The 25,743-nt window shown below is 52.8% G+C and overlaps 1 protein-coding gene across 1 annotated transcript in view; it reads left to right on the top strand.

Annotated features, from left to right (window-relative positions):
* The window catches only part of DNMT1 (DNA methyltransferase 1), an 83,820-nt gene that overhangs the window by 7,719 nt on the left and 50,358 nt on the right, over nucleotides 1-25,743 (top strand). The window contains exons 2-3 of the mRNA XM_075346490.1: nucleotides 11,136-11,178; nucleotides 12,385-12,492. Coding sequence (XP_075202605.1) covers nucleotides 11,136-11,178; nucleotides 12,385-12,492 — 151 coding nt within the window. The remainder of the gene's footprint in view (nucleotides 1-11,135; nucleotides 11,179-12,384; nucleotides 12,493-25,743) is intronic.

Genomic DNA, 25,743 nt, shown 5'->3' with positions numbered 1-25,743 from the left:
GTAATGTGGGGAACTACAAGCCCCAGCAGGTGTTCTGACAACCTGTAATGTGGGGAACTACAAGCCCCAGCAGGTGTTCTGACAACCTGTAATGTGGGGAACTACAAGCCCCAGCAGGTGTTCTGACAACCTGTAATGTGGGGAACTACAAGCCCCAGCAGGTGTTCTGACAACCTGTAATGTGGGGAACTACAAGCCCCAGCAGGTGTTCTGACAACCTGTAATGTGGGGAACTACAAGCCCCAGCAGGTGTTCTGACAACCTGTAATGTGGGGAACTACAAGCCCCAGCAGGTGTTCTGACAACCTGTAATGTGGGGAACTACAAGCCCCAGCAGGTGTTCTGACAACCTGTAATGTGGGGAACTACAAGCCCCAGCAGGTGTTCTGACAACCTGTAATGTGGGGAACTACAAGCCCCAGCAGGTGTTCTGACAACCTGTAATGTGGGGAACTACAAGCCCCAGCAGGTGTTCTGACAACCTGTAATGTGGGGAACTACAAGCCCCAGCAGGTGTTCTGACAACCTGTAATGTGGGGAACTACAAGCCCCAGCAGGTGTTCTGACAACCTGTAATGTGGGGAACTACAAGCCCCAGCAGGTGTTCTGACAACCTGTAATGTGGGGAACTACAAGCCCCAGCAGGTGTTCTGACAACCTGTAATGTGGGGAACTACAAGCCCCAGCAGGTGTTCTGACAACCTGTAATGTGGGGAACTACAAGCCCCAGCAGGTGTTCTGACAACCTGTAATGTGGGGAACTACAAGCCCCAGCAGGTGTTCTGACAACCTGTAATGTGGGGAACTACAAGCCCCAGCAGGTGTTCTGACAACCTGTAATGTGGGGAACTACAAGCCCCAGCAGGTGTTCTGACAACCTGTAATGTGGGGAACTACAAGCCCCAGCAGGTGTTCTGACAACCTGTAATGTGGGGAACTACAAGCCCCAGCAGGTGTTCTGACAACCTGTAATGTGGGGAACTACAAGCCCCAGCAGGTGTTCTGACAACCTGTAATGTGGGGAACTACAAGCCCCAGCAGGTGTTCTGACAACCTGTAATGTGGGGAACTACAAGCCCCAGCAGGTGTTCTGACAACCTGTAATGTGGGGAACTACAAGCCCCAGCAGGTGTTCTGACAACCTGTAATGTGGGGAACTACAAGCCCCAGCAGGTGTTCTGACAACCTGTAATGTGGGGAACTACAAGCCCCAGCAGGTGTTCTGACAACCTGTAATGTGGGGAACTACAAGCCCCAGCAGGTGTTCTGACAACCTGTAATGTGGGGAACTACAAGCCCCAGCAGGTGTTCTGACAACCTGTAATGTGGGGAACTACAAGCCCCAGCAGGTGTTCTGACAACCTGTAATGTGGGGAACTACAAGCCCCAGCAGGTGTTCTGACAACCTGTAATGTGGGGAACTACAAGCCCCAGCAGGTGTTCTGACAACCTGTAATGTGGGGAACTACAAGCCCCAGCAGGTGTTCTGACAACCTGTAATGTGGGGAACTACAAGCCCCAGCAGGTGTTCTGACAACCTGTAATGTGGGGAACTACAAGCCCCAGCAGGTGTTCTGACAACCTGTAATGTGGGGAACTACAAGCCCCAGCAGGTGTTCTGACAACCTGTAATGTGGGGAACTACAAGCCCCAGCAGGTGTTCTGACAACCTGTAATGTGGGGAACTACAAGCCCCAGCAGGTGTTCTGACAACCTGTAATGTGGGGAACTACAAGCCCCAGCAGGTGTTCTGACAACCTGTAATGTGGGGAACTACAAGCCCCAGCAGGTGTTCTGACAACCTGTAATGTGGGGAACTACAAGCCCCAGCAGGTGTTCTGACAACCTGTAATGTGGGGAACTACAAGCCCCAGCAGGTGTTCTGACAACCTGTAATGTGGGGAACTACAAGCCCCAGCAGGTGTTCTGACAACCTGTAATGTGGGGAACTACAAGCCCCAGCAGGTGTTCTGACAACCTGTAATGTGGGGAACTACAAGCCCCAGCAGGTGTTCTGACAACCTGTAATGTGGGGAACTACAAGCCCCAGCAGGTGTTCTGACAACCTGTAATGTGGGGAACTACAAGCCCCAGCAGGTGTTCTGACAACCTGTAATGTGGGGAACTACAAGCCCCAGCAGGTGTCCTGACAACCTGTAATGTGGGGAACTACAAGCCCCAGCAGGTGTTCCTGACAACCTGTAATGTGGGGAACTACAAGCCCCAGCAGGTGTCCTGACAACCTGTAATGTGGGGAACTACAAGCCCCAGCAGGTGTCCTGACAACCTGTAATGTGGGGAACTACAAGCCCCAGCAGGTGTCCTGACAACCTGTAATGTGGGGAACTACAAGCCCCAGCAGGTGTCCTGACAACCTGTAATGTGGGGAACTACAAGCCCCAGCAGGTGTCCTGACAACCTGTAATGTGGGGAACTACAAGCCCCAGCAGGTGTCCTGACAACCTGTAATGTGGGGAACTACAAGCCCCAGCAGGTGTCCTGACAACCTGTAATGTGGGGAACTACAAGCCCCAGCAGGTGTCCTGACAACCTGTAATGTGGGGAACTACAAGCCCCAGCAGGTGTCCTGACAACCTGTAATGTGGGGAACTACAAGCCCCAGCAGGTGTCCTGACAACCTGTAATGTGGGGAACTACAAGCCCCAGCAGGTGTCCTGACAACCTGTAATGTGGGGAACTACAAGCCCCAGCAGGTGTCCTGACAACCTGTAATGTGGGGAACTACAAGCCCCAGCAGGTGTCCTGACAACCTGTAATGTGGGGAACTACAAGCCCCAGCAGGTGTCCTGACAACCTGTAATGTGGGGAACTACAAGCCCCAGCAGGTGTCCTGACAACCTGTAATGTGGGGAACTACAAGCCCCAGCAGGTGTCCTGACAACCTGTAATGTGGGGAACTACAAGCCCCAGCAGGTGTCCTGACAACCTGTAATGTGGGGAACTACAAGCCCCAGCAGGTGTCCTGACAACCTGTAATGTGGGGAACTACAAGCCCCAGCAGGTGTCCTGACAACCTGTAATGTGGGGAACTACAAGCCCCAGCAGGTGTCCTGACAACCTGTAATGTGGGGAACTACAAGCCCCAGCAGGTGTCCTGACAACCTGTAATGTGGGGAACTACAAGCCCCAGCAGGTGTCCTGACAACCTGTAATGTGGGGAACTACAAGCCCCAGCAGGTGTCCTGACAACCTGTAATGTGGGGAACTACAAGCCCCAGCAGGTGTCCTGACAACCTGTAATGTGGGGAACTACAAGCCCCAGCAGGTGTCCTGACAACCTGTAATGTGGGGAACTACAAGCCCCAGCAGGTGTCCTGACAACCTGTAATGTGGGGAACTACAAGCCCCAGCAGGTGTCCTGACAACCTGTAATGTGGGGAACTACAAGCCCCAGCAGGTGTCCTGACAACCTGTAATGTGGGGAACTACAAGCCCCAGCAGGTGTCCTGACAACCTGTAATGTGGGGAACTACAAGCCCCAGCAGGTGTCCTGACAACCTGTAATGTGGGGAACTACAAGCCCCAGCAGGTGTCCTGACAACCTGTAATGTGGGGAACTACAAGCCCCAGCAGGTGTCCTGACAACCTGTAATGTGGGGAACTACAAGCCCCAGCAGGTGTCCTGACAACCTGTAATGTGGGGAACTACAAGCCCCAGCAGGTGTCCTGACAACCTGTAATGTGGGGAACTACAAGCCCCAGCAGGTGTCCTGACAACCTGTAATGTGGGGAACTACAAGCCCCAGCAGGTGTCCTGACAACCTGTAATGTGGGGAACTACAAGCCCCAGCAGGTGTCCTGACAACCTGTAATGTGGGGAACTACAAGCCCCAGCAGGTGTCCTGACAACCTGTAATGTGGGGAACTACAAGCCCCAGCAGGTGTCCTGACAACCTGTAATGTGGGGAACTACAAGCCCCAGCAGGTGTCCTGACAACCTGTAATGTGGGGAACTACAAGCCCCAGCAGGTGTCCTGACAACCTGTAATGTGGGGAACTACAAGCCCCAGCAGGTGTCCTGACAACCTGTAATGTGGGGAACTACAAGCCCCAGCAGGTGTCCTGACAACCTGTAATGTGGGGAACTACAAGCCCCAGCAGGTGTCCTGACAACCTGTAATGTGGGGAACTACAAGCCCCAGCAGGTGTCCTGACAACCTGTAATGTGGGGAACTACAAGCCCCAGCAGGTGTCCTGACAACCTGTAATGTGGGGAACTACAAGCCCCAGCAGGTGTCCTGACAACCTGTAATGTGGGGAACTACAAGCCCCAGCAGGTGTCCTGACAACCTGTAATGTGGGGAACTACAAGCCCCAGCAGGTGTCCTGACAACCTGTAATGTGGGGAACTACAAGCCCCAGCAGGTGTCCTGACAACCTGTAATGTGGGGAACTACAAGCCCCAGCAGGTGTCCTGACAACCTGTAATGTGGGGAACTACAAGCCCCAGCAGGTGTCCTGACAACCTGTAATGTGGGGAACTACAAGCCCCAGCAGGTGTCCTGACAACCTGTAATGTGGGGAACTACAAGCCCCAGCAGGTGTCCTGACAACCTGTAATGTGGGGAACTACAAGCCCCAGCAGGTGTCCTGACAACCTGTAATGTGGGGAACTACAAGCCCCAGCAGGTGTCCTGACAACCTGTAATGTGGGGAACTACAAGCCCCAGCAGGTGTCCTGACAACCTGTAATGTGGGGAACTACAAGCCCCAGCAGGTGTCCTGACAACCTGTAATGTGGGGAACTACAAGCCCCAGCAGGTGTCCTGACAACCTGTAATGTGGGGAACTACAAGCCCCAGCAGGTGTCCTGACAACCTGTAATGTGGGGAACTACAAGCCCCAGCAGGTGTCCTGACAACCTGTAATGTGGGGAACTACAAGCCCCAGCAGGTGTCCTGACAACCTGTAATGTGGGGAACTACAAGCCCCAGCAGGTGTCCTGACAACCTGTAATGTGGGGAACTACAAGCCCCAGCAGGTGTCCTGACAACCTGTAATGTGGGGAACTACAAGCCCCAGCAGGTGTCCTGACAACCTGTAATGTGGGGAACTACAAGCCCCAGCAGGTGTCCTGACAACCTGTAATGTGGGGAACTACAAGCCCCAGCAGGTGTCCTGACAACCTGTAATGTGGGGAACTACAAGCCCCAGCAGGTGTCCTGACAACCTGTAATGTGGGGAACTACAAGCCCCAGCAGGTGTCCTGACAACCTGTAATGTGGGGAACTACAAGCCCCAGCAGGTGTCCTGACAACCTGTAATGTGGGGAACTACAAGCCCCAGCAGGTGTCCTGACAACCTGTAATGTGGGGAACTACAAGCCCCAGCAGGTGTCCTGACAACCTGTAATGTGGGGAACTACAAGCCCCAGCAGGTGTCCTGACAACCTGTAATGTGGGGAACTACAAGCCCCAGCAGGTGTCCTGACAACCTGTAATGTGGGGAACTACAAGCCCCAGCAGGTGTCCTGACAACCTGTAATGTGGGGAACTACAAGCCCCAGCAGGTGTCCTGACAACCTGTAATGTGGGGAACTACAAGCCCCAGCAGGTGTCCTGACAACCTGTAATGTGGGGAACTACAAGCCCCAGCAGGTGTCCTGACAACCTGTAATGTGGGGAACTACAAGCCCCAGCAGGTGTCCTGACAACCTGTAATGTGGGGAACTACAAGCCCCAGCAGGTGTCCTGACAACCTGTAATGTGGGGAACTACAAGCCCCAGCAGGTGTCCTGACAACCTGTAATGTGGGGAACTACAAGCCCCAGCAGGTGTCCTGACAACCTGTAATGTGGGGAACTACAAGCCCCAGCAGGTGTCCTGACAACCTGTAATGTGGGGAACTACAAGCCCCAGCAGGTGTCCTGACAACCTGTAATGTGGGGAACTACAAGCCCCAGCAGGTGTCCTGACAACCTGTAATGTGGGGAACTACAAGCCCCAGCAGGTGTCCTGACAACCTGTAATGTGGGGAACTACAAGCCCCAGCAGGTGTCCTGACAACCTGTAATGTGGGGAACTACAAGCCCCAGCAGGTGTCCTGACAACCTGTAATGTGGGGAACTACAAGCCCCAGCAGGTGTCCTGACAACCTGTAATGTGGGGAACTACAAGCCCCAGCAGGTGTCCTGACAACCTGTAATGTGGGGAACTACAAGCCCCAGCAGGTGTCCTGACAACCTGTAATGTGGGGAACTACAAGCCCCAGCAGGTGTCCTGACAACCTGTAATGTGGGGAACTACAAGCCCCAGCAGGTGTCCTGACAACCTGTAATGTGGGGAACTACAAGCCCCAGCAGGTGTCCTGACAACCTGTAATGTGGGGAACTACAAGCCCCAGCAGGTGTCCTGACAACCTGTAATGTGGGGAACTACAAGCCCCAGCAGGTGTCCTGACAACCTGTAATGTGGGGAACTACAAGCCCCAGCAGGTGTCCTGACAACCTGTAATGTGGGGAACTACAAGCCCCAGCAGGTGTCCTGACAACCTGTAATGTGGGGAACTACAAGCCCCAGCAGGTGTCCTGACAACCTGTAATGTGGGGAACTACAAGCCCCAGCAGGTGTCCTGACAACCTGTAATGTGGGGAACTACAAGCCCCAGCAGGTGTCCTGACAACCTGTAATGTGGGGAACTACAAGCCCCAGCAGGTGTCCTGACAACCTGTAATGTGGGGAACTACAAGCCCCAGCAGGTGTCCTGACAACCTGTAATGTGGGGAACTACAAGCCCCAGCAGGTGTCCTGACAACCTGTAATGTGGGGAACTACAAGCCCCAGCAGGTGTCCTGACAACCTGTAATGTGGGGAACTACAAGCCCCAGCAGGTGTCCTGACAACCTGTAATGTGGGGAACTACAAGCCCCAGCAGGTGTACTGATCAACTGTACTGTGTACTACAAGCCCCAGTGTGTACTGATCAACTGTACTGTTTGTGTGTGTCCTGACAACCTGTAGTGTGTGTGTGTGTGTGTGTGTGTGTGTGTATGGAACTACAAGCCCCAGCATGTGTCCTGTCAGCCTGTACTGTGTGTGGACTACAAGCCCCAGTGTGTGTCCTGATCACCTGTACTGTGTGTGTGTGTGTGTGTGTGTGTGTGGACTACAAGCCCCAGCAGGTGTCCTGAAAACCTGCAATGTGTGTGTGTGTGCGCAGTGTCCCCCCCCCCCCATGTCCTGCAGGTGGTGCAGTGATCAGCTGCAGTGTTCCCCCCCCCCCCCATGTCCTGCAGGTGGTGCAGTGATCAGCTGCAGTGTTCCCCCCCCCCCCCATGTCCTGCAGGTGGTGCAGTGATCAGCTGCAGTGTTCCTCCCCCCCCCCCCCAATGTCCTGCAGGTGGTGCAGTGATCAGCTGCAGTGTTCCCCCCCCCCCTCCCAATGTCCTGCAGGTGGTGCAGTGATCAGCTGCAGTGTCCCCCCCCCCAATGTCCTGCAGGTGGTGCAGTGATCAGCTGCAGTGTTCCCCCCCCCCCAATGTCCTGCAGGTGGTGCAGTGATCAGCTGCAGTGTTCCCCCCCCCCAATGTCCTGCAGGTGGTGCAGTGATCAGCTGCAGTGTTCCCCCCCCCATGTCCTGCGGGTGGTGCCTTGTCCCCTGTTGTCAGTGATCAGATGGGGGGTGGGGGGCTCTGGGCACTTTGGTTTCTAATTTTGGTGTCTGTTTACACAGAGCAGCACAATTGGCCGCTGACAGTCGCTCCATGTTCTGTTCCCATGGACAGGGCAAAGTAGATGATGCGATGGGTAATAGCTCCATGCACCGGCTGCCGTATTTCTTGGCAGCACGAGTCATGTGTATGCTGCGCAAAAAACTTCACCTGGTGGTGCCTGTGCTCTCATTTTGTGGTTGGCCCCTGCTTACTCCGGGCCGTCCCCGGCTGCCATTCTCTCTTCCTGTCTCAGTAAAAGCAGTTCCTTCTCTTCCGCTCTGCTCGGTCGCTGGGATGTGACTGCTGACGTGTTGATTGACAGCTGGCTCTCTGCTGAGTAAAAGGGACTGTCAGCACAGGATGACTGCTCAAACAAAGCACAGGCACTCGGGGTGGGGCTAATCACATATGCACCTTCCCACCTGCTTCTTTTCACTGTTCTTTGACAGCTTTGACTTCATAGAACCAGAAAACAAAAATAAGGGAAAACAGGTGGGAAGGTGTACTTAAATGATTAGCCCCGCCCTGATGCACTGAGTGCCTGTGCTTGGTTTGAGCAGTCATCCTGTGCTTGGTTTGAGCAGTCATCCTGTGCTGAGTGCCTTTACACTGCAGAATGATGGTTTCATGGTTCTGTGTCAGAGGCAATCAGGTGAAACGGGCATAAGTGTCATTCTGGTCAGTGCCTGTAGTGTGCTGCTGGTGGAAACGGGCCATTAAGCAGCTACTGGTCAGTAACGTTTACTGATCGGCCGGGGTATGTGCTGCACCTGAACGGACCTTAACTTTAACAGTTGGGCAGCCGGCTGTCAATCAACAGCGGAAGAGAAGAAACTGCGGCAGATTGTGGTATGTCCGGGCATTGGAGTCGTGATCGGGAGTGAGGGGAACTGAACGTGATGGACTGGGAGCCGGCATCTGACAGCTGCAGACGCTGGTAACCAAGGTAAAAATCGGTAACTTGCTTGGGTACCCGATATTTACCTTGGTTACGAGCATCCGCAGCTGCTAGGAGCCGGGCTGCCTGCTCCCTGCACACGTAAACATCGGGTAACTAAGAGAAGCGCTTTGCTTGGTTACCCGATATTTATCTTGGTTACGAGTGTCAGCAGCTCTCAGCAGCTCTCAGGAGGGACCACACAATACATTTTTGATCTATCCTACCTAAGGGGCAGTTGGGTCCGATTTGCGCTGCTGGTCTCGGTCCAGCACCTTCTCTGCTCTCTGTGGATGATGCGTCCTACTTTGACAAAGAGCTGCCCGAGGAACAGTATGTGAACATACAATGGAAAAGGCCAAATAATACTTTGTGTGTGTGTTGCATAAACTACAGCAAAGCCTGTAACTGACTTTCACTAGAAGCTTTGGCTTATCATGAGGGTTTGTGTCGAACCATCTAATCAGCCTCATCAGGAACCTTTATATCCCCCACAAGCAGCAGCCCGGACAGAACACGGTGACACGGCATGGATCAAAGTAGAGCGAGGCGTCAGACAAGGCGGCGTCCTGCAACATTTCTCCCCAATTTATATACAGAAGCTATTACCAGGGAGGCTGGACTTGCCAAAAAAGAAGTAATCAAAATTGCTGGAAAAATCATCAACAATCTTAAATACGCAGAAGATACAACATTGATGGCAACAAGTGTAGATGGAATGAAGGAGCTATTGAGTGTCAAGATGGAAAGCTCAAACATGGGGCTCCTACTCAATACGACAGATATTTCCTTCTGCCAGGTATGACAAGGACACATTTGAGATGGATGGCGACAAGCAAAGTTGTAGAGGACTTCAGCCTACTTGGATCAATGACAGATGCAGCGTCGACACCGGAAGTCATTGATGATTTGCCCATCGCTAGTCTATTGAAGTCACTGTATAAGGTCCGGTGACTAAGACACGGCTCGTACATAGTCTGGTCTGTTGTGTAGTCACTTATGGATGCGAAACCTGGCCGCTAAAAACGGGAGAATCAACGCCTTTTACTTGTGGTGCTGGAGGTTATCAACACCATTGATGGAAAGAACAAATCAAGCCAGACATGTCACTCAAAGTAAAGATCACCAAGATACGACTTTCCTACTTTGGACACCTCATACAAAGAGCAATCACTGGAGAAGAACATCGTGGCCAGAAGCAAGAGGGTGGAGAGGAAGACTGATGGCTTGATACTATCAAGAAAACGGCAAAGACCCTGGTGGACCTATCCACACTTTTACAAGATTGAACTTCTCCTGACATCCTCAGCGCCCCCCCCTTCCCGTACCTTCAATGTTCCCTATAATCTGTACAAATCCACTGAGACACACACTGAAATATTTTATAACTTAAGGGAATCTGTCACCAGATTTTTGCCACCTAATCGGAGAGCAACATAATGTAGGGGCAGAGACCTGGATTCCAGTAATGTCACTTACTGGGCTGCTTGGTGTAGTTTTGATGCTCTACAGCTGATTAAAGTGATTTATCATTACAGGACTACTTGGTGTACTGCAGGGTAGTCCAGTATATTCATGGGCTATGTAGAACTGCTAGATCTGCAGCAGAGAAAACAGTGATTTTATCAAAATGACAGCAAACAGGTCAGTAAGTGACACATTGCAGGAATCGGGGTCTGTCTCTACACTTTGCTGCTCTCAGATGGAGTGAGGAGAAAAACCTGGTGACAGATTCCCTTTGTTGTAGTTGCATAAGTGAGAACACCCAATCGCATTTACTTGTAATGTTGTAGTCGGTGCACGACTGCCATAATTTACAGGAATTCTGAGTTGACCCCCATATAAAGTTTCGCAGTTTTATGGGAAAAGCCATGGTCCATAAACAGCTGACGACACAGCAAAGGGATCTCATTGTTGAAATTGATTAGTCAGAAAGGTACAACAAAAATGTCCAAGGTATTAGATATCATTGTACACTGAACTGTCATCAAGAAGTGGCTTACATTTGGCACATGTGACATGACTGAGAACTAAATGTGCCTCAAATTGATGGACAAGAAAAAAAATTGTCTGAATAGGCTGCCAAGAGGTCTACAGCTACATTAAAGGAGCTGCAGGAATTTTTATCACACACAGTACTTGCAAATTCCCTGTATTCATATGTCTGGCCTTTGGGATAGGGTGGTAAGATAGGAGCCTCTTATAAAGTTCCAAGCCCAGCTATCTTTTGACAACCTTAAGCCTGCTTAGTTTTCAAAAATTGCAAGTGACAACTGTGCCTAGAAGTGATCGTAGATCCCATTATGCATATATGATCGTTCCCCTGAGGGCATAAAGGACATGAGCAGGGTCACTGTCGGCTGTCTGCATATCTCTGACAATGTGCAATAATCTGGATTTATCGGCTCCCAGGAGGGGGGCAGCACTTTATGCCATCTTGATACATGGCTCCTGACACTCTCTGTAGTGTCTGCACTTGCTGATTTGTCCTTTTACCATATTACTTTATTTTCTTTTCTCTTCTAGGTTGAAAGCTTTGGAGAAGGACCATGATGGACTATCTGAGAAGGTATGAGTATTGCACTGTTATGTCTGATATGGGTGGCTTTTAGTATTGGCCATGGATTTGCATCTAGGCCCAACTCGCTGTCTGCAGAATACAGATCTGTTTCTGTACAGTCGCTGACCACCATGGTTGAGGCGCTCAATGGAAGGTGCAGCACTGGAGCCTTATCTCTACCATCCTCCACCATTACACTCAGACTGAAGCGGGTAGATCCCAGCCTAGGCTGTGCTACTCCGCACTGGCCTAACTGCTTCAGGTGGTACCCAGCACCCCCCACAACCCCCCCTAATTTTCCAGTCTCCTAAAATAGTAAATGGTGACTACATGGTCCTTGCATCATGGGTACATCCCCCCCCCCCCCCCTTCCCTCAGAAATGGTGCAACTCCTCCTGTGCCAGGGATGTAATATCGGCTACAGCTTGTGCACTAGAGGGGCGATGTTCTCGAATACTAACTGTGTTTTTCCTCTTATAAGGTGCACCCCAAAGTTAGATGGGGAGGGGGGTTGAAAATAAATAGGGTCTCTTTTATACTCCAGTGGTGTCTTAGTGTTGGCCTGCAGCGGCCGTGTTGGCCTGCAGCGGCCGTGTTGGCCTGCAGCGGCCGTGTTGGCCTGCAGCGGAAGGACAGTGCAGCGGAGGTCCCAGATACTGTCAGTGGTATGAGCTTCAAGCAAATGGTGCCTGGAGTTGGCACATGTGCAGATTGAGCTATTGGCACAGTGATAAGCCGAGATCTTTTATGCACACGCATCATTTTCCTTAGGTCCACTGTTTGCAGATCATTGGCCTGGAGGTGGTGCGTGCACAAATAATGCTCTTGGCTCAAGATCTCATCTGCACACGCGCCATTATTTGAAGCCCTCACTGCTGATAGCTTCTGGGACACCGGCCACAGTGCCTGTAGCAAGCACAGCACCCATTAACCACCCCCTGGTAAGCTACAGTCAGATAAGACGCACCCCTTATTTTCCTCCTAAATTTTTGGGAGAAAAAGTGCGTCTTACACATAAAATACAGTATTTGACACCAGGAAATAGTCATGGCATAGTATGTCCATACAGGTGTCTAACACTTTATTGTATCCTGGTCTCATATGAAGTGGGATTTTTGTTCTAATTTTTCAAAACTGTCCACAAAGCCCATAGAACAAACTCTAAAAGGTGAAAGTCCCCAGACCTGTTTATTTACCTCCTGGTCCCCTCTGTAGGAATGTGTGGAGCAGAAGCTGAGTCTGGTGCTGGAGTACCTGGAGGTGGATGTGAAGGAGAAGCTGACCGACCTGGAAACCAAGCTGAACAGCGAGGAGCTCTCTGAGGTACGGCCGTCCGTGTGGAGTATTGATGGTCCATTAGTGGCCAGGACCACATCGCAGTTCTTCTGTATGCGGCCTCCGTCTTTCAGAGGCTTACTCTATGCTGTGGCTTTGTATTTGTGCCATTTCCGATGCTTTCCTTCTTGGAGAATGTCTTGGTAAATAGTGGGTGAAGTAAATATTTTAGATTGTCATTTCTCATGTACTACCCAACCTAATTTTTGGACATGTATGGTTTGATTTCTTTGCCAAATTGGATTGGTTATCAACAGCTGGTGAGAATTTCATGTCAACCTCTTCAGAAATAGTTAAAAAATTGGTGACTGGTTCAATACTTAGTTCAGTCATTTTAAAGACGTGCTTGCGTGTGTAACTTAGGAAATGTGGTGGGGGAAGCCTCCTGATAAAGTGCAATCTTCAGCTCCACCGTTGTACTAAAGTGTCCAATATGGGGGGAAAAATCCTTTAACTTGTATGATATATCCTCAGTTATATGGACAGGTTTGTCACCTTGGGGCTCCTTTCTTCCATGTAATTGGGGTGGAATCGCTTTTGTAATAGTTCCATTAAATGCTGTACAATTTGCATTTTGGATATACTTGATTTCCATGCACATTTTTAGCTTTGATGTGCTCCTAAATTGACTAAGAGGATCTCGAAACTGTCCAAACAGGATGAGCTGTATGACACTGTTTATTCCTAGCTTTCTGTATTGATGGCTAATCTGTGTAGAGCAGTAGGACCGCCCACTGGACTATAGACATAAGCACCAGGGGTTTCTTTGTCGCTCCATTGGGAGACCCAGACAATTGGGTGTATAGCTTCTGCCTCCGGAGGCCACACAAAGTATTACACTTTAAAAAGTGTAACCCCTCCCCTCTGCTATACACCCTCCCGTGCATCACGGGCTCATCAGTTTTATGCTTTGTGTTGAAGGAGGCACACATGCACACAATGCTCCACATTTTAGTCAGCAGCAGCTGCTGATTATATCGGATGGAAGAAAAGAGGGCCCCTAACAGGGCTCCCGGCATGCTCCCTTCTCACCCCACTGAGTCGGCGTTGTTAAGGTTGAGGTACCCATTGCGGGTACACAGGCAGGAGCCACATGCCGTTTTCCTTCCCCATCCCTTAGGGGCTCTGGGGAAGTGGGATCCTAACCGGTCATCCAGCCACTGGGACCGGCCTCCCTCCGCAGCCCCTGGGGGAATCTGCCGGACAGGAGACGGAGTATCGTCAGGGACATGGCCCTGCATCTACAGGTACTCTGTGTCCCAGTTGGGACGGTGCATGAAGCACCTTGGCCTCAGACGCAGCTGCGACTGCGGTGTGGATTTTTTGTCTGGGACTACCGTGCCTGTTTGCCGGCCGCGGTTTTTACTTTAGTCCCCGGCTTTTGCGGCCTAGTGTGTTAAACTCCCGCCCCTGAGCCTGCCAGTCAGGGAGAAAGGCGGGAAGGTCGGTATGATGCCAACAGTGAGGGCTGGAGCACACTTCGCTGTCCTCCGCCCCCCTCACTGATCACTATGGGCCACCAGGTTCCCGCACTTTTGCGGTTCCGCCCACGGCTCTCTCCTCCCCTCGGAACGCCGGCAGCCATTGTTATAATTCTGCCGGTGGAGGATCTCAGAATCTGCTCCACTGCACTGGGAGAGGGGGATCCTAACCGGTCGCCATGCCTGGGACCGGGCTCCATCCGCAGCCCCTGGGGGATTCTGACGGACAGGAGACTGGACATCATCAGGGACAGAGCCCTGCATCATAAGGTACTCTGTGTCCCCTGAGGGACGGTGCATGCAGCATCTGTTACAAATGCCGCAGCGGTTGCTGAGTGGTTTGTGAGACTGGGACTACCGCGCCGACCGCGCCATGTTTGCCGGCTGCGTTTTTAAATGTAGTCCCCGGCTCTTGCGGCCTAGTTCCATATACTCCCGTTCTCGGGCCTGCCAGTCAGGGGTAACGACGGGACGGCCGACTGGACGTCGGCAGGGAGGGCTGGAGCATACGTTGGTATCCTCCTTCACCCTCACTGAGCACTGTGGGGCACCAGTTTTCAGGTGCTGACCCCCCTTGGTGCCGCAGTGTGTGTGTATATGTATATGTATATGTATATGGTATATGATCTCATTGTTCGGCAGCATTATTTGCTTTTGGCTGTATACCCTCACTGATTACTCTGCGGACGACATGCTATTGTCTGCTCTTAAAGAGTAAGGGTGCCAAGGCACTGGCTTATTTTACAACCTGTACCTCTTGTGCGGCTATATTACAGGCAGGTTCCACATACCCTCATTGTGTACAATGCTGGCCCCGAGGGCACTCACTCAGCCGCAGCATCCGGCACTGGTGGGACCCTTGGCCAGGTGGTACCGCCGGTTTCCACTGCACAGATGACAGGGACAGAGTTTGCATGTTGGAATCAGCAAATCTGAGTAGCTTTCACATTCCAGGACTCAGTCTATGGACAGAGGGTCTGCTAAGATACTGGAAGCCTTGCAGTCCAGACCGATAACACAGGGCCAGGGAGCTGTGAGTTCATCGCTCCCGGGTCCCTCTGGGTCGGTACAACAAGGGTCTCCTGGGGTAACACCCAGATCCCACGGTGAGAACTCCGTCACGGACCGCGGCCTCTGATAGGCTAAGCGGGCCCGCGGGGAACCTTCCCCGACTTCATCAGGAGTGCGTGTTTCGATCACTCTAACTCCAGAGGGGCCGTCCAGAAGCACAGAACTTTACGGACAAGCGCTTACTAAGCGCCTTATTGACACACGTTACCCTTTTCCCCCCTGACGTTGTTAAGGGTTGGGCTCAGTGTCACAGGGTGGATCCTCCAGTCTCTAGGCTGGCGGCTAGATCCGTAGTATTAGTGGCAGATGTCCATCTCTCACGAATGCCACTGACAGGCAAATAAAGCTTATGATGAAATCCATCTATGAAGCCATAGTCGCATCTTTTGCTCCAGCCTTCGCAGCCGTGAGGGCACTCCAAGCTATCTCAGCTTCTCTGGCTGAGATTATTGCGGTTGCACATACCTCTGCCCCGCAGGTTGTGGCCTTCTCTTCTCAGGCGTAGCTTTTTTTCGTTCTACGCCATGAACGCCATTCCTGGACTCTGCGAGCCGTACAGCGGTAGCATCCACCAATTCGGTGGCAGTCTGCAGGGCCATGTGGCTACGTGAATGGAAGGCAGGCTCTGCTTCCAAGAAGTTCTTAACCGGTTTGCCATTTTCTGGCGACCGTTTGTTTGGCAAGCAATTGGATGAAGTTTACTAGACAGTCCAAGGGAAAGGTCTCGTCCTTGCCCCAGTCCAAAGGTTTCGGTCATTTCTGTCCTCAGCAAAGTTCCGTTCCTCCACGTCCAACAGGTCAGAGGAGGGCTACAGGAACTCTTCTGCAGGGCGGGCTAAGTCACAAGGCGGCTTCCTCATGACTTCGGCCTCACCAAGACCGCGTCCTCGGTCGGTGGCAGGCTCTCCCGCTTTTGCGACGCCTGGTCGCCACATGTCCAAGACCGATGGGTGAGACATTCTGTCTCACGGTTACAGGATAGAGCTCTGCTCTCGTCCTCCGACTCGTTTCTTCAAAACATCTCCGCCCCCCGAGCGAGCCGATGCACTTTTTCAGGCGGTGAACACTCTGAAGCCTCGATGTCACAAGGAGGCTTCCTAGCATCAATTGACATCAAGGATGCTTATCTCCATGTGCCGATCGCACCCGAGCTTCAACGCTTTATGCATTTCGCCATCAGGGACGAACACCTTCAGTTCGTGGCACTGCCATTCGGCCTGGCGACAGCCCCACGGGTCTTCGCCGGGGTCGTGGTGGCGGTCCTGCACTCAGGGCCGCTCGGTGGTCGCTTGCCTGGACGATCTTCTGGTCAAGACACTCTCCTGGGTGGCATGTCAACACAAAAACAACCTCCACTCAAAAATATTATGTATTGCAAAGTGTGCACAGTACCAACATTCCAAGCTGTACTATTGAAAAAATGAGATTTTTGGCAAAAAATTGCAATTTCTTTGTCGCTCCTAATTGGGAGACCCAGACAATTGGGTGTATAGCTACTGCCTCCGGAGGCCACACAAAGTATTACACTTAAAAGTGTAAGGCCCCTCCCCTTCTGGCTATACACCCCCCCCCCCCCCCCGTGGGATCACGGGCTCCCCAGTTTTATGCTTTGTGCGAAGGAGGTCAGACATCCACGCATAGCTCCACTGTTTAGTCAGCAGCAGCCCCCAGCATGCTCCCTTCTCACCCCACTTGCGGTCGGCGGTGTTTGTTAAGGTTGAGGTACCCATTGCGGGTACGGAGGCTGGAGCCCACATGCTGATTCCTTCCCCATCCCCATTAGGGCTCTGGGTGAAGTGGGACTTTACCGGTCTCCGGGCACTGAGACCGTGCTCCATCCACAGCCCCTGGAGGACCTGCTGGATACAGAGCGGAGTTTCCTCAGGGACAGGACCCTGCTTCATTAAGGTACTCCGTGTCCCCGTGCTTACCGCACGCACACTGCAGCATTGCTGGGTGTGTTAGTGCGCCGGGGTAAACAGCGCTGCTGCGCTTGTGCCGTTACTCACTACAGCTCTGCTGAGTGAGGAGACTTAGTACGATCGGCCGATCCGGCCGCTGGGGTCAGTGTTTACTGCGTCGCGGCTGGGATTTGTGGTGCGCCGGGGACTTCCGCGCTGGCCGTGCATATATGACGGCCGCGCTAGATTACTACAGTCCCCGGCTTTTGCGGCCTAGTTCGTATCGTTCCCGCCCCCAGACCTGCCAGTCAGGGGGAGGGCGGGACGCTGTACAGACCAGCAGCGCTAAGAGCTGGAGTCTGTTTTACATACTCCAGCCCTTACACTAGGCACAGTGGGACGCAGTTTCCCGCACTTTTGTTTGTGGCACGCCCACGGTCCGCCCCTCTTCACAGGACGCCGGCAGCCATGCCTGCCTGCACGCTGAGCTGCAGAGGGGAGGCTGGGAGACCCAGACAAGGGATTCTACGACCTCACACCCGCTTTTCAGCGGGCGGTAAGCAGCCCTCAAGGGCTCTCTCCCACACTTGTGCCATAGTGTACTTTGTATTTTGTGCTGGCAATACTTTACACTGTACGGTCGCTGGTGATTTCTGATATATACCCTCCTTAGATTTCTCAAGGAGACAACAGCATGTCGTCCGCAAAAAGCAAAAGTGCCAAGGCACGGACTTTATATGCTGCCTGTACCGCATGTGGGGCTGCTCTACCGGCAGGTTCCACTGACCCCCATTGTGTGCAGTGCTCGGCCCCTGTGGCAATTGCTCAGCCGGGGCCTCTGCTAGAGGTGACCCAGGGAGAACCACCATGAGACAGGCTAGGAAGCCATCCTCCGCCAAGATCTACCACAGGACGTGGAGGATATTCCTATCTTGGTGCTCTGCTCAGGGAGTTTCTCCCTGGCCTTTTGCATTGCCTACTTTTCTTTCCTTCCTGCAGTCTGGGTTGGAAAAAGGTTTGTCGCTTGGCTCCCTTAAAGGTCAAGTCTCCGCGCTATCCGTAGTTTTTCAGAAACGCCTGGCGCGACTTCCTCAGGTACGCACGTTCCTGCAAGGGGTTTGTCATATCGTCCCCCCTTACAAGCGGCCGTTGGAGTCCTGGGACCTGAACAAGGTTCTAATTGCTCTCCAGAAGCCGCCTTTCGAGCCTATGAAGGAGGTTTCCCTTTCTCGTCTTTCACAGAAAGTGGCCTTTCTTCGGCGCTCCATTGGGAGACCCAGACGATTGGGTGTATAGCTACTGCCTCCGGAGGCCACACAAATCACTACACCAAAAAGTGTAAGGCCCCTCCCCTTCTGGCTATACACCCCCAGTGGGATCACTGGCTCACCAGTTTTCTGCTTTGTGCGAAGGAGGTCAGACATCCACGCATAGCTCCACTGTTTAGTCAGCAGTAGCTGCTGACTATGTCGGATGGAAGAAAAGAGGGCCCATATGGGGCCCCCAGCATGCTCCCTTCTTACCCCACTTGTGGTTTGTAAGGTTGAGGTACCCATTGCGGGTACAGAGGCTGGAGCCCACATGCTGTTTTCCTTCCCCATCCCCCTGAGGGGCTCTGAGGAAGTGGGATCTTACCGGCCCCCAAGCCCTGAGGCCGGGCTCCATCCACAGACCCAGTGAACCTGCTGGATACGGAGCTGGGTACCGTTCAGGGACAAGGCCCTGCAACTTTCAGGTACTCTGTGTCCCCGTACAGACAGGCACGCACACGCCAGACTTGCTGGGTGTGTTAGTGCGCCGGGGACAGTAACGCTGCACGCTGGGGTTTGAGTCACAGCAGCTTAGCTGTGTGACCATGTGCTGGGAACTACCGCGCCGGCCACTCTCGGAGCGGCGGCGCGGCTGGGACTTGTAGTGCGCCGGGGACTTAGCGCCGACCGCGCTTTTACGGCGGCGGCGCTTATAAATTTAGTCCCCGGCTTTTGCGGCCTAGCTCCGCTTCGTTCCCGCCCCCTCCCTGTCAATCGTCAGCGCCGAGGGCTGGAGCCTTATTTACATGCTCCAGCCCTCTCACTAGGCACAGTGGGACGCAGGTTTCCCGCTTTTGGTCTGAGCACGCCCAGGGCCCGCCCCCCCCTCCACAGGACGCCGGCAGCCATTCCTGCATGCAGTCTGGCTGGAGGACGGACACAGGCTCTGGGAGACCCAGACTAGGGATTTCTGGCGACCACACACCCGCGTTTACTGGGCGGTAAGCAGCACATTAGTGCTGGCCCCACTAGTGCCACAGTGTTGTATTGGTGTACTTTTTCCTGTACCAGATATATAATATATATTGCACTGTACGGTCGCTTCTTGGCTGTATACCCTATATTGCTCTGAGGAGACAACAACATGTCATCCACAAAACGCAAGGGTGCCAAAGCACGGGCTGTATACACTGCTTGTACAGCATGTGGGGCTAATCTACCAGCAGGCTCCAACGACTCTCATTGTGTGCAATGTTCAGTCCCAGTGGCACTTCGTCAGCCAGAGCCTATTGTGGTGGTAGCCCAGGCAGAGACGCCTGTGAACCCTGCCCCGGTGACGGGGACAGAATTTGCAGTCTTTGCTGATAAAATGTCTGTGACTATGACAAAAATCCTGGAGACCTTGCAGTCCAGGCCAGTTGCTCAGACCATGGACACTGCTGTGTCTATGTTCCCCGGTCCCCCTCAGTTGGAACTAATCCGTACTTCAAGGGGGTCCCAGGCATCACAGGCTGAGGGCTCTGACTCCGATGACAGTCCCAGGCCGCCTAAGCGAGCTCGCTGGGAGAGACCCTCCACGTCATCACGCGGGTCAGGGTCTCAGCGAGAAGAGTCTCTATATGATGAGACAGAGGTGGGTGATCAGGAGTCTAGTCCTGACACCGCACTCAATTTGGATACGCCAGATGGTGACGCCATGGTAAATGACCTTATAGCGGCCATCAATAGGCTGTTGGATATTTCTCCCCCAGCCCCTTCAGCAGAGGAGGCAGCTGCCCAGCAGGAGAAATTCCATTTCCTGTATCCCAAGCGTAAATTGAGTACTTTTCTGGACCACTCTGACTTCAGAGAATCAATCCAGAAACACCATGCTTATCCGGACAAGCGTTTTTCCAAACGTCTTAAGGATACACGTTATCCCTTTCCCCCTGACGTGGTCAAACGCTGGACCCAGTGTCCAAAAGTGGACCCTCCAATATCCAGGCTTGCAGCTAGATCCATAGTTGCAGTGGAGGATGGGGCTTCACTTAAAGATGCCAATGACAGACAGATGGACCTTTGGTTGAAATCTGTCTATGAAGCTATTGGCGCGTCGTTTGCTCCAGCATTCGCGGCCGTGTGGGCGCTCCAAGCTATTTCAGCTGGTATGGCACAGGTGGACTCTCTCATACGTCCAGCAGTGCCGCAAGTGGCGTCCTTAACTACGCAAATGACTGCGTTTGCGACCTACGCTATCAATGCGGTACTGGACTCTACGAGCCGTACCTCAATGGCATCCGCCAACTCTGTAGTTTTGCGCAGAGCCTTGTGGTTAAAAGAATGGAAAGCAGATTCTGCTTCTAAAAAATGTTTAACCAGCTTGCCATTATCTGGAGACAGACTGTTTGGTGAGCAATTGGCGGAAATCATTAAACAGTCCAAAGGTAAGGACTCCTCCTTACCCCAGCCCAGATCAAGCAAACCTCAACAGAGGAAGTGGCAGTCGAGGTTTCGGTCCTTTCGAGGCTCGGGCAAGCCCCAATTCTCCTCGTCCAAAGGGACTCAGAAAGAGCAAAGGAGCTCTGATTCCTGGCGGGCTCACTCACGCCCCAAGAAAGCAACCGGAGGTACCGCTTCCAAGGTGGCTGCCTCATGACTTTCGGTGGCAGGCTCTCCCGCTTTTGCGACATTTGGCTGCCACAGGTCAAAGACCGGTGGGTAACAGACATTTTGTCTCACGGGTACAGGATAGAGTTCAGTTCTCGTCCTCCGCCTCGGTTCTTCAGAACTTCCCCACATCCCGACCGAGCAGATGCCCTTCTGCAGGCGGTGAATTCTCTAAGAGCAGAAGGAGTGGTGGTCCCTGTTCCTCTTCGGGAACAAGGACAAGGTTTTTACTCCAATCTCTTTGTGGTGCCAAAAAAGGACGGCTCATTCCGTCCTGTTCTGGACCTAAAACTGCTCAACAAGCATGTGAACGCCAGGCGGTTCCGGATGGAATCCCTCCGCTCAGTCATTGCCTCAATGTCTCAAGGAGATTTCCTAGCATCAATAGACATCAAGGATGCTTATCTCCACGTGCCGATTGCTACAGAGCACCAACGCTTTCTACGCTTCGTGATAGGAGACGACCATCTTCAGTTCGTAGCTCTGCCATTTGGTCTGGCGACAGCCCCACGGGTGTTCACCAAGATCATGGCGGCAGTGGTAGCAGTCTTGCACTCTCAGGGACACTCTGTGATCCCTTACTTGGACGATCTACTGGTCAAGGCACCCTCTCAAGAGGCATGCCAACTCAGCTTGACTGTTGCACTGGAGACTCTCCAGACGTTCGGGTGGATCATCAACTTCTCAAAGTCAAACCTGTCACCGACCCAATCACTAACGTATCTTGGCATGGAGTTTCATACTCTCTCAGCGATAGTGAAGCTTCCGCTGGACAAGCAGCGGTCTCTACAGACTGGGGTGCAGGCTCTCCTTCAAAGTCAGTCGCACTCCTTAAGACGCCTCATGCACTTCCTCAGGAAGATGGTGGCGGCAATGGAGGCGGTTCCGTTTGCGCAGATTCATCTGCGCCCACTTCAATGGGACATTCTCCGCCAATGGGACGGGAAGTCAACATCCCTGGACAGGGAAGTCTCCCTTTCCCAGACGGCCAAGGACTCTCTGCAGTGGTGGCTTCTTCCCTCCTCATTATCACAGGGAAGATCCTTCCTACCACCGTCTTGGGCGGTGGTCACGACAGACGCGAGCCTGTCAGGGTGGGGAGCAGTTTTTCTCCACCACAGGGCTCAGGGTACGTGGACTCAGCAGGAGTCCACCCTTCAGATCAATGTTCTGGAAATCAGAGCAGTGTATCTTGCCCTACTAGCCTTCCAGCAGTGGCTGGAAGGAAGGCAGATCCGAATTCAGTCGGACAACTCCACAGCGGTGGCATACATCAACCACCAAGGGGGGACACGCAGTCGGCAAGCCTTCCAGGAAGTCCGGCGGATTCTGATGTGGGTGGAAGCCACGGCCTCCACCATATCCGCAGTTCACATCCCCGGCGTAGAAAACTGGGAAGCAGACTTCCTCAGTCGCCAGGGCATGGACGCAGGGGAATGGTCCCTTCACCCAGACGTGTTTCAGGAAATCTGTCGCCGATGGGGAAGGCCGGACGTCGACCTCATGGCGTCCCGGCACAACAACAAGGTCCCAACCTTCATGGCACGGTCTCGCGATCAAAGAGCGCTGGCGGCAGACGCCCTAGTGCAAGATTGGTCGCAGTTCCGGCTCCCTTATGTGTTTCCACCTCTAGCACTCTTGCCCAGGGTGCTACGCAAGATCAGATCCGATTGCAGCCGCGTCATACTCGTCGCCCCAGACTGGCCGAGGAGGGCGTGGTATCCGGATCTGTGGCATCTCACGGTCGGCCAACCGTGGGCACTACCAGACCGACCAGACTTACTGTCCCAAGGGCCGTTTTTCCATCGGAATTCTGCGGCCCTGAACCTGACTGTGTGGCCATTGAGTCCTGGATCCTAGCGTCTTCAGGATTATCCCAAGGGGTCGTGGCCACCATGAGACAGGCTAGGAAGCCCACGTCCGCTAAGATCTACCACAGAACGTGGAGGATATTCTTATCCTGGTGCTCTGCTCAGGGAGTGTCTCCCTGGCCATTTGCATTGCCTACCTTTCTTTCTTTCCTGCAATCTGGGTTAGAAAAAGGTTTGTCGCTCGGCTCCCTTAAAGGTCAGGTCTCGGCGCTATCCGTCTTTTTTCAGAGGCGTTTGGCACGCCTTCCTAAGGTGCGCACGTTCCTACAGGGGGTTTGCCATATCGTACCCCCGTACAAGCGGCCGTTAGATCCATGGGATCTGAACAGGGTACTAGTTGCCCTCCAGAAGCCGCCCTTCGAGCCTCTGAGGGAGGTTTCACTTTCTAGACTATCACAGAAAGTGGCTTTTCTGGTAGCGATCACATCTCTTCGGAGAGTGTCTGAGCTGGCAGCGCTATCATCCAAGGCTCCCTTCCTGGTCTTCCACCAGGACAAGGTAGTGCTGCGCCCCATTCAGGAGTTTCTCCCGAAGGTGGTATCCTCTTTTCATCTTAATCAGGATATCTCTTTGCCTTCGTTTTGTCCTCATGCAGTTCATCGGTATGAGAAGGATTTACATTTGTTGGATCTGGTGAGAGCACCCAGAATCTACATTTCCCGCACGGCGCCCTTGCGCCGTTCGGATGCACTCTTTGTCCTTGTCGCTGGTAAGCGCAAAGGGTCGCAGGCTTCTAAGGCCACCCTGGCTGGATGGATCAAAGAACCAATTCTTGAAGCCTACCGTTCTGCTGGGCTTCCGGTTCCATCAGGGCTGAAGGCCCATTCTACCAGAGCCGTGGGTGCGTCCTGGGCATTGCGACACCAGGCTACGGCTCAACAGGTGTGCCAGGCAGCTACCTGGTCGAGTCTGCACACTTTCACCAAACATTATCAGGTGCATACCTATGCTTCGGCGGACGCCAGCCTAGGTAGAAGAGTCCTGCAGGCGGCAGTTGCCTCCCTATAGGGGAGGGCTGTCTTGCAGCTCTAACATGAGGTATTCTTTACCCACCCAGGGACAGCTTTTGGACGTCCCAATCGTCTGGGTCTCCCAATGGAGCGCCGAAGAAGGGAATTTTGTTACTTACCGTAAATTCCTTTTCTTCTAGCTCCTATTGGGAGACCCAGCACCCGCCCTGTTGTCCTTCGGGATTTTTGGTTGTTTTTCGGGTACACATGTTGTTCATGTTGAACGGTTTTCAGTTCTCCGATGTTACTCGGAGTGAATTTGTTTAAACCAGTTATTGGCTTTCCTCCTTCTTGCTTTTGCACTAAAACTGGTGAGCCAGTGATCCCACTGGGGGTGTATAGCCAGAAGGGGAGGGGCCTTACACTTTTTAGTGTAATTGCTTTGTGTGGCCTCCGGAGGCAGTGCTATACACCCAATCGTCTGGGTCTCCCAATAGGAGCTAGAAGAAAAGGAATTTACGGTAAGTAACAAAATTCCCTTCTTCTAGTGGCGGTCACGTCTCTTCGGAGAGTGTCCGAGCTGGCGGCGTTATCATGCAGATCTCCATTCCTGGTGTTTCACCAGGACAAGGTAGTTCTGCGTCCAATTCCAGAATTTCTTCCCAAGGTGGTATCTTCCTTTCATCTCAATCAAGATATCACTTTACCGTCTTTGTGTCCGCATCCAGTTCACCAATTTGAAAAGGGTTTGCATTTATTGGATCTGGTGAGAGCACTCAGGATCTACATTTCCCGCACGGCGTCTCTGCGCCGCTCGGATGCACTCTTTGTCCTTGTCGCTGGTCAGCGTAAAGGGTCGCAAGCTTCCAAATCCACCCTTGCGCGGTGGATCAAGGAACCAATTCTTCACACCTACCGTTCTGCTGGGCTTCCGATTCCATCAGGACTGAAGGCCCATTCTACCAGAGCCGTGGGTGCGTCCTGGGCATTACGGCACCAGGCTACGGCTCAGCAGGTGTGCCAGGCGGCTACCTGGTCGAGTCTGCACACTTTCACCAAGCATTATCAGGTGCATACCTACGCTTCGGCGGATGCCGGCCTAGGTAGACAAGTCCTTCAGGCGGCGGTGGCTCACCTGTAGGAAAGGGCTGTTTGACGGCCCTATCACGAGGTATTCTTTTACCCACCCAGGGACTGCTTTTGGACGTCCCAATTGTCTGGGTCTCCCAATTAGGAGCGACAAAGAAGGGAGTTTTGTTTACTTACCGTAAATTCCTTTTCTTCTAGCTCCAATTGGGAGACCCAGCACCCGCCCTGTTTTCTTAGGAAGTTTGTTTTTTTTTTTTTTTCGGGTGCACATGTTGTTCATGTTGAACAGTTCAGTTCTCCGAGGCTGTTTCTCGGGTTGAATTTGTATTTAAAACAGTTATTGGCTTTCCTCCTTCTTGCTTTTGCACTAAAACTGAGGAGCCCGTGATCCCACGGGGGGGTGTATAGCCAGAAGGGGAGGGGCCTTACACTTTTTAGTGTAATACTTTGTGTGGCCTCCGGAGGCAGTAGCTATACACCCAATTGTCTGGGTCTCCCAATTGGAGCTAGAAGAAAAGGAATTTACGGTAAGTAAACAAAATTCCCTTCTTTTCGAGCCACCCCGCCAACGTCACGGCAAATCTCCTGGGGCAGTCCTAACACAACCTGACCATTGCTCTGGAGACTCTCCAGGGGTTCGGGTGGATCATCAAATTTCCAAGGTCAAAACTGACACCGACCCAATCACTGACTTGCCTCGGGATGGAGTTTCATACTCTCTCAGCGATAGTGAAGCTTCCGCTGCATAGTCAGCGTTCACTACAGACAGGGGTGCAATCTCTCCTTCGGGCCCAGTCACCCCTTGAGGCGCCTCATGCACTTTCTAAGGAAGATGGTGGCAGCAAGGGAGGCAGTTCCCTTGCGCAGTTTCGTCTGCGTCCGATTCTATCGGACACCGCAAATGGGACAGGAGGTCGACATCCCTAGACAAGAACGTCTCTTTCCCTTGCAGCAAAACCTCTTCAGTGGTGTCTTTTTTT

Source organism: Anomaloglossus baeobatrachus, chromosome 4 (genome assembly GCF_048569485.1).
Source record: "Anomaloglossus baeobatrachus isolate aAnoBae1 chromosome 4, aAnoBae1.hap1, whole genome shotgun sequence".
Lineage (NCBI taxonomy): Eukaryota > Metazoa > Chordata > Amphibia > Anura > Aromobatidae > Anomaloglossus > Anomaloglossus baeobatrachus.
This window is presented reverse-complemented; position numbering and strand designations above follow the sequence as displayed.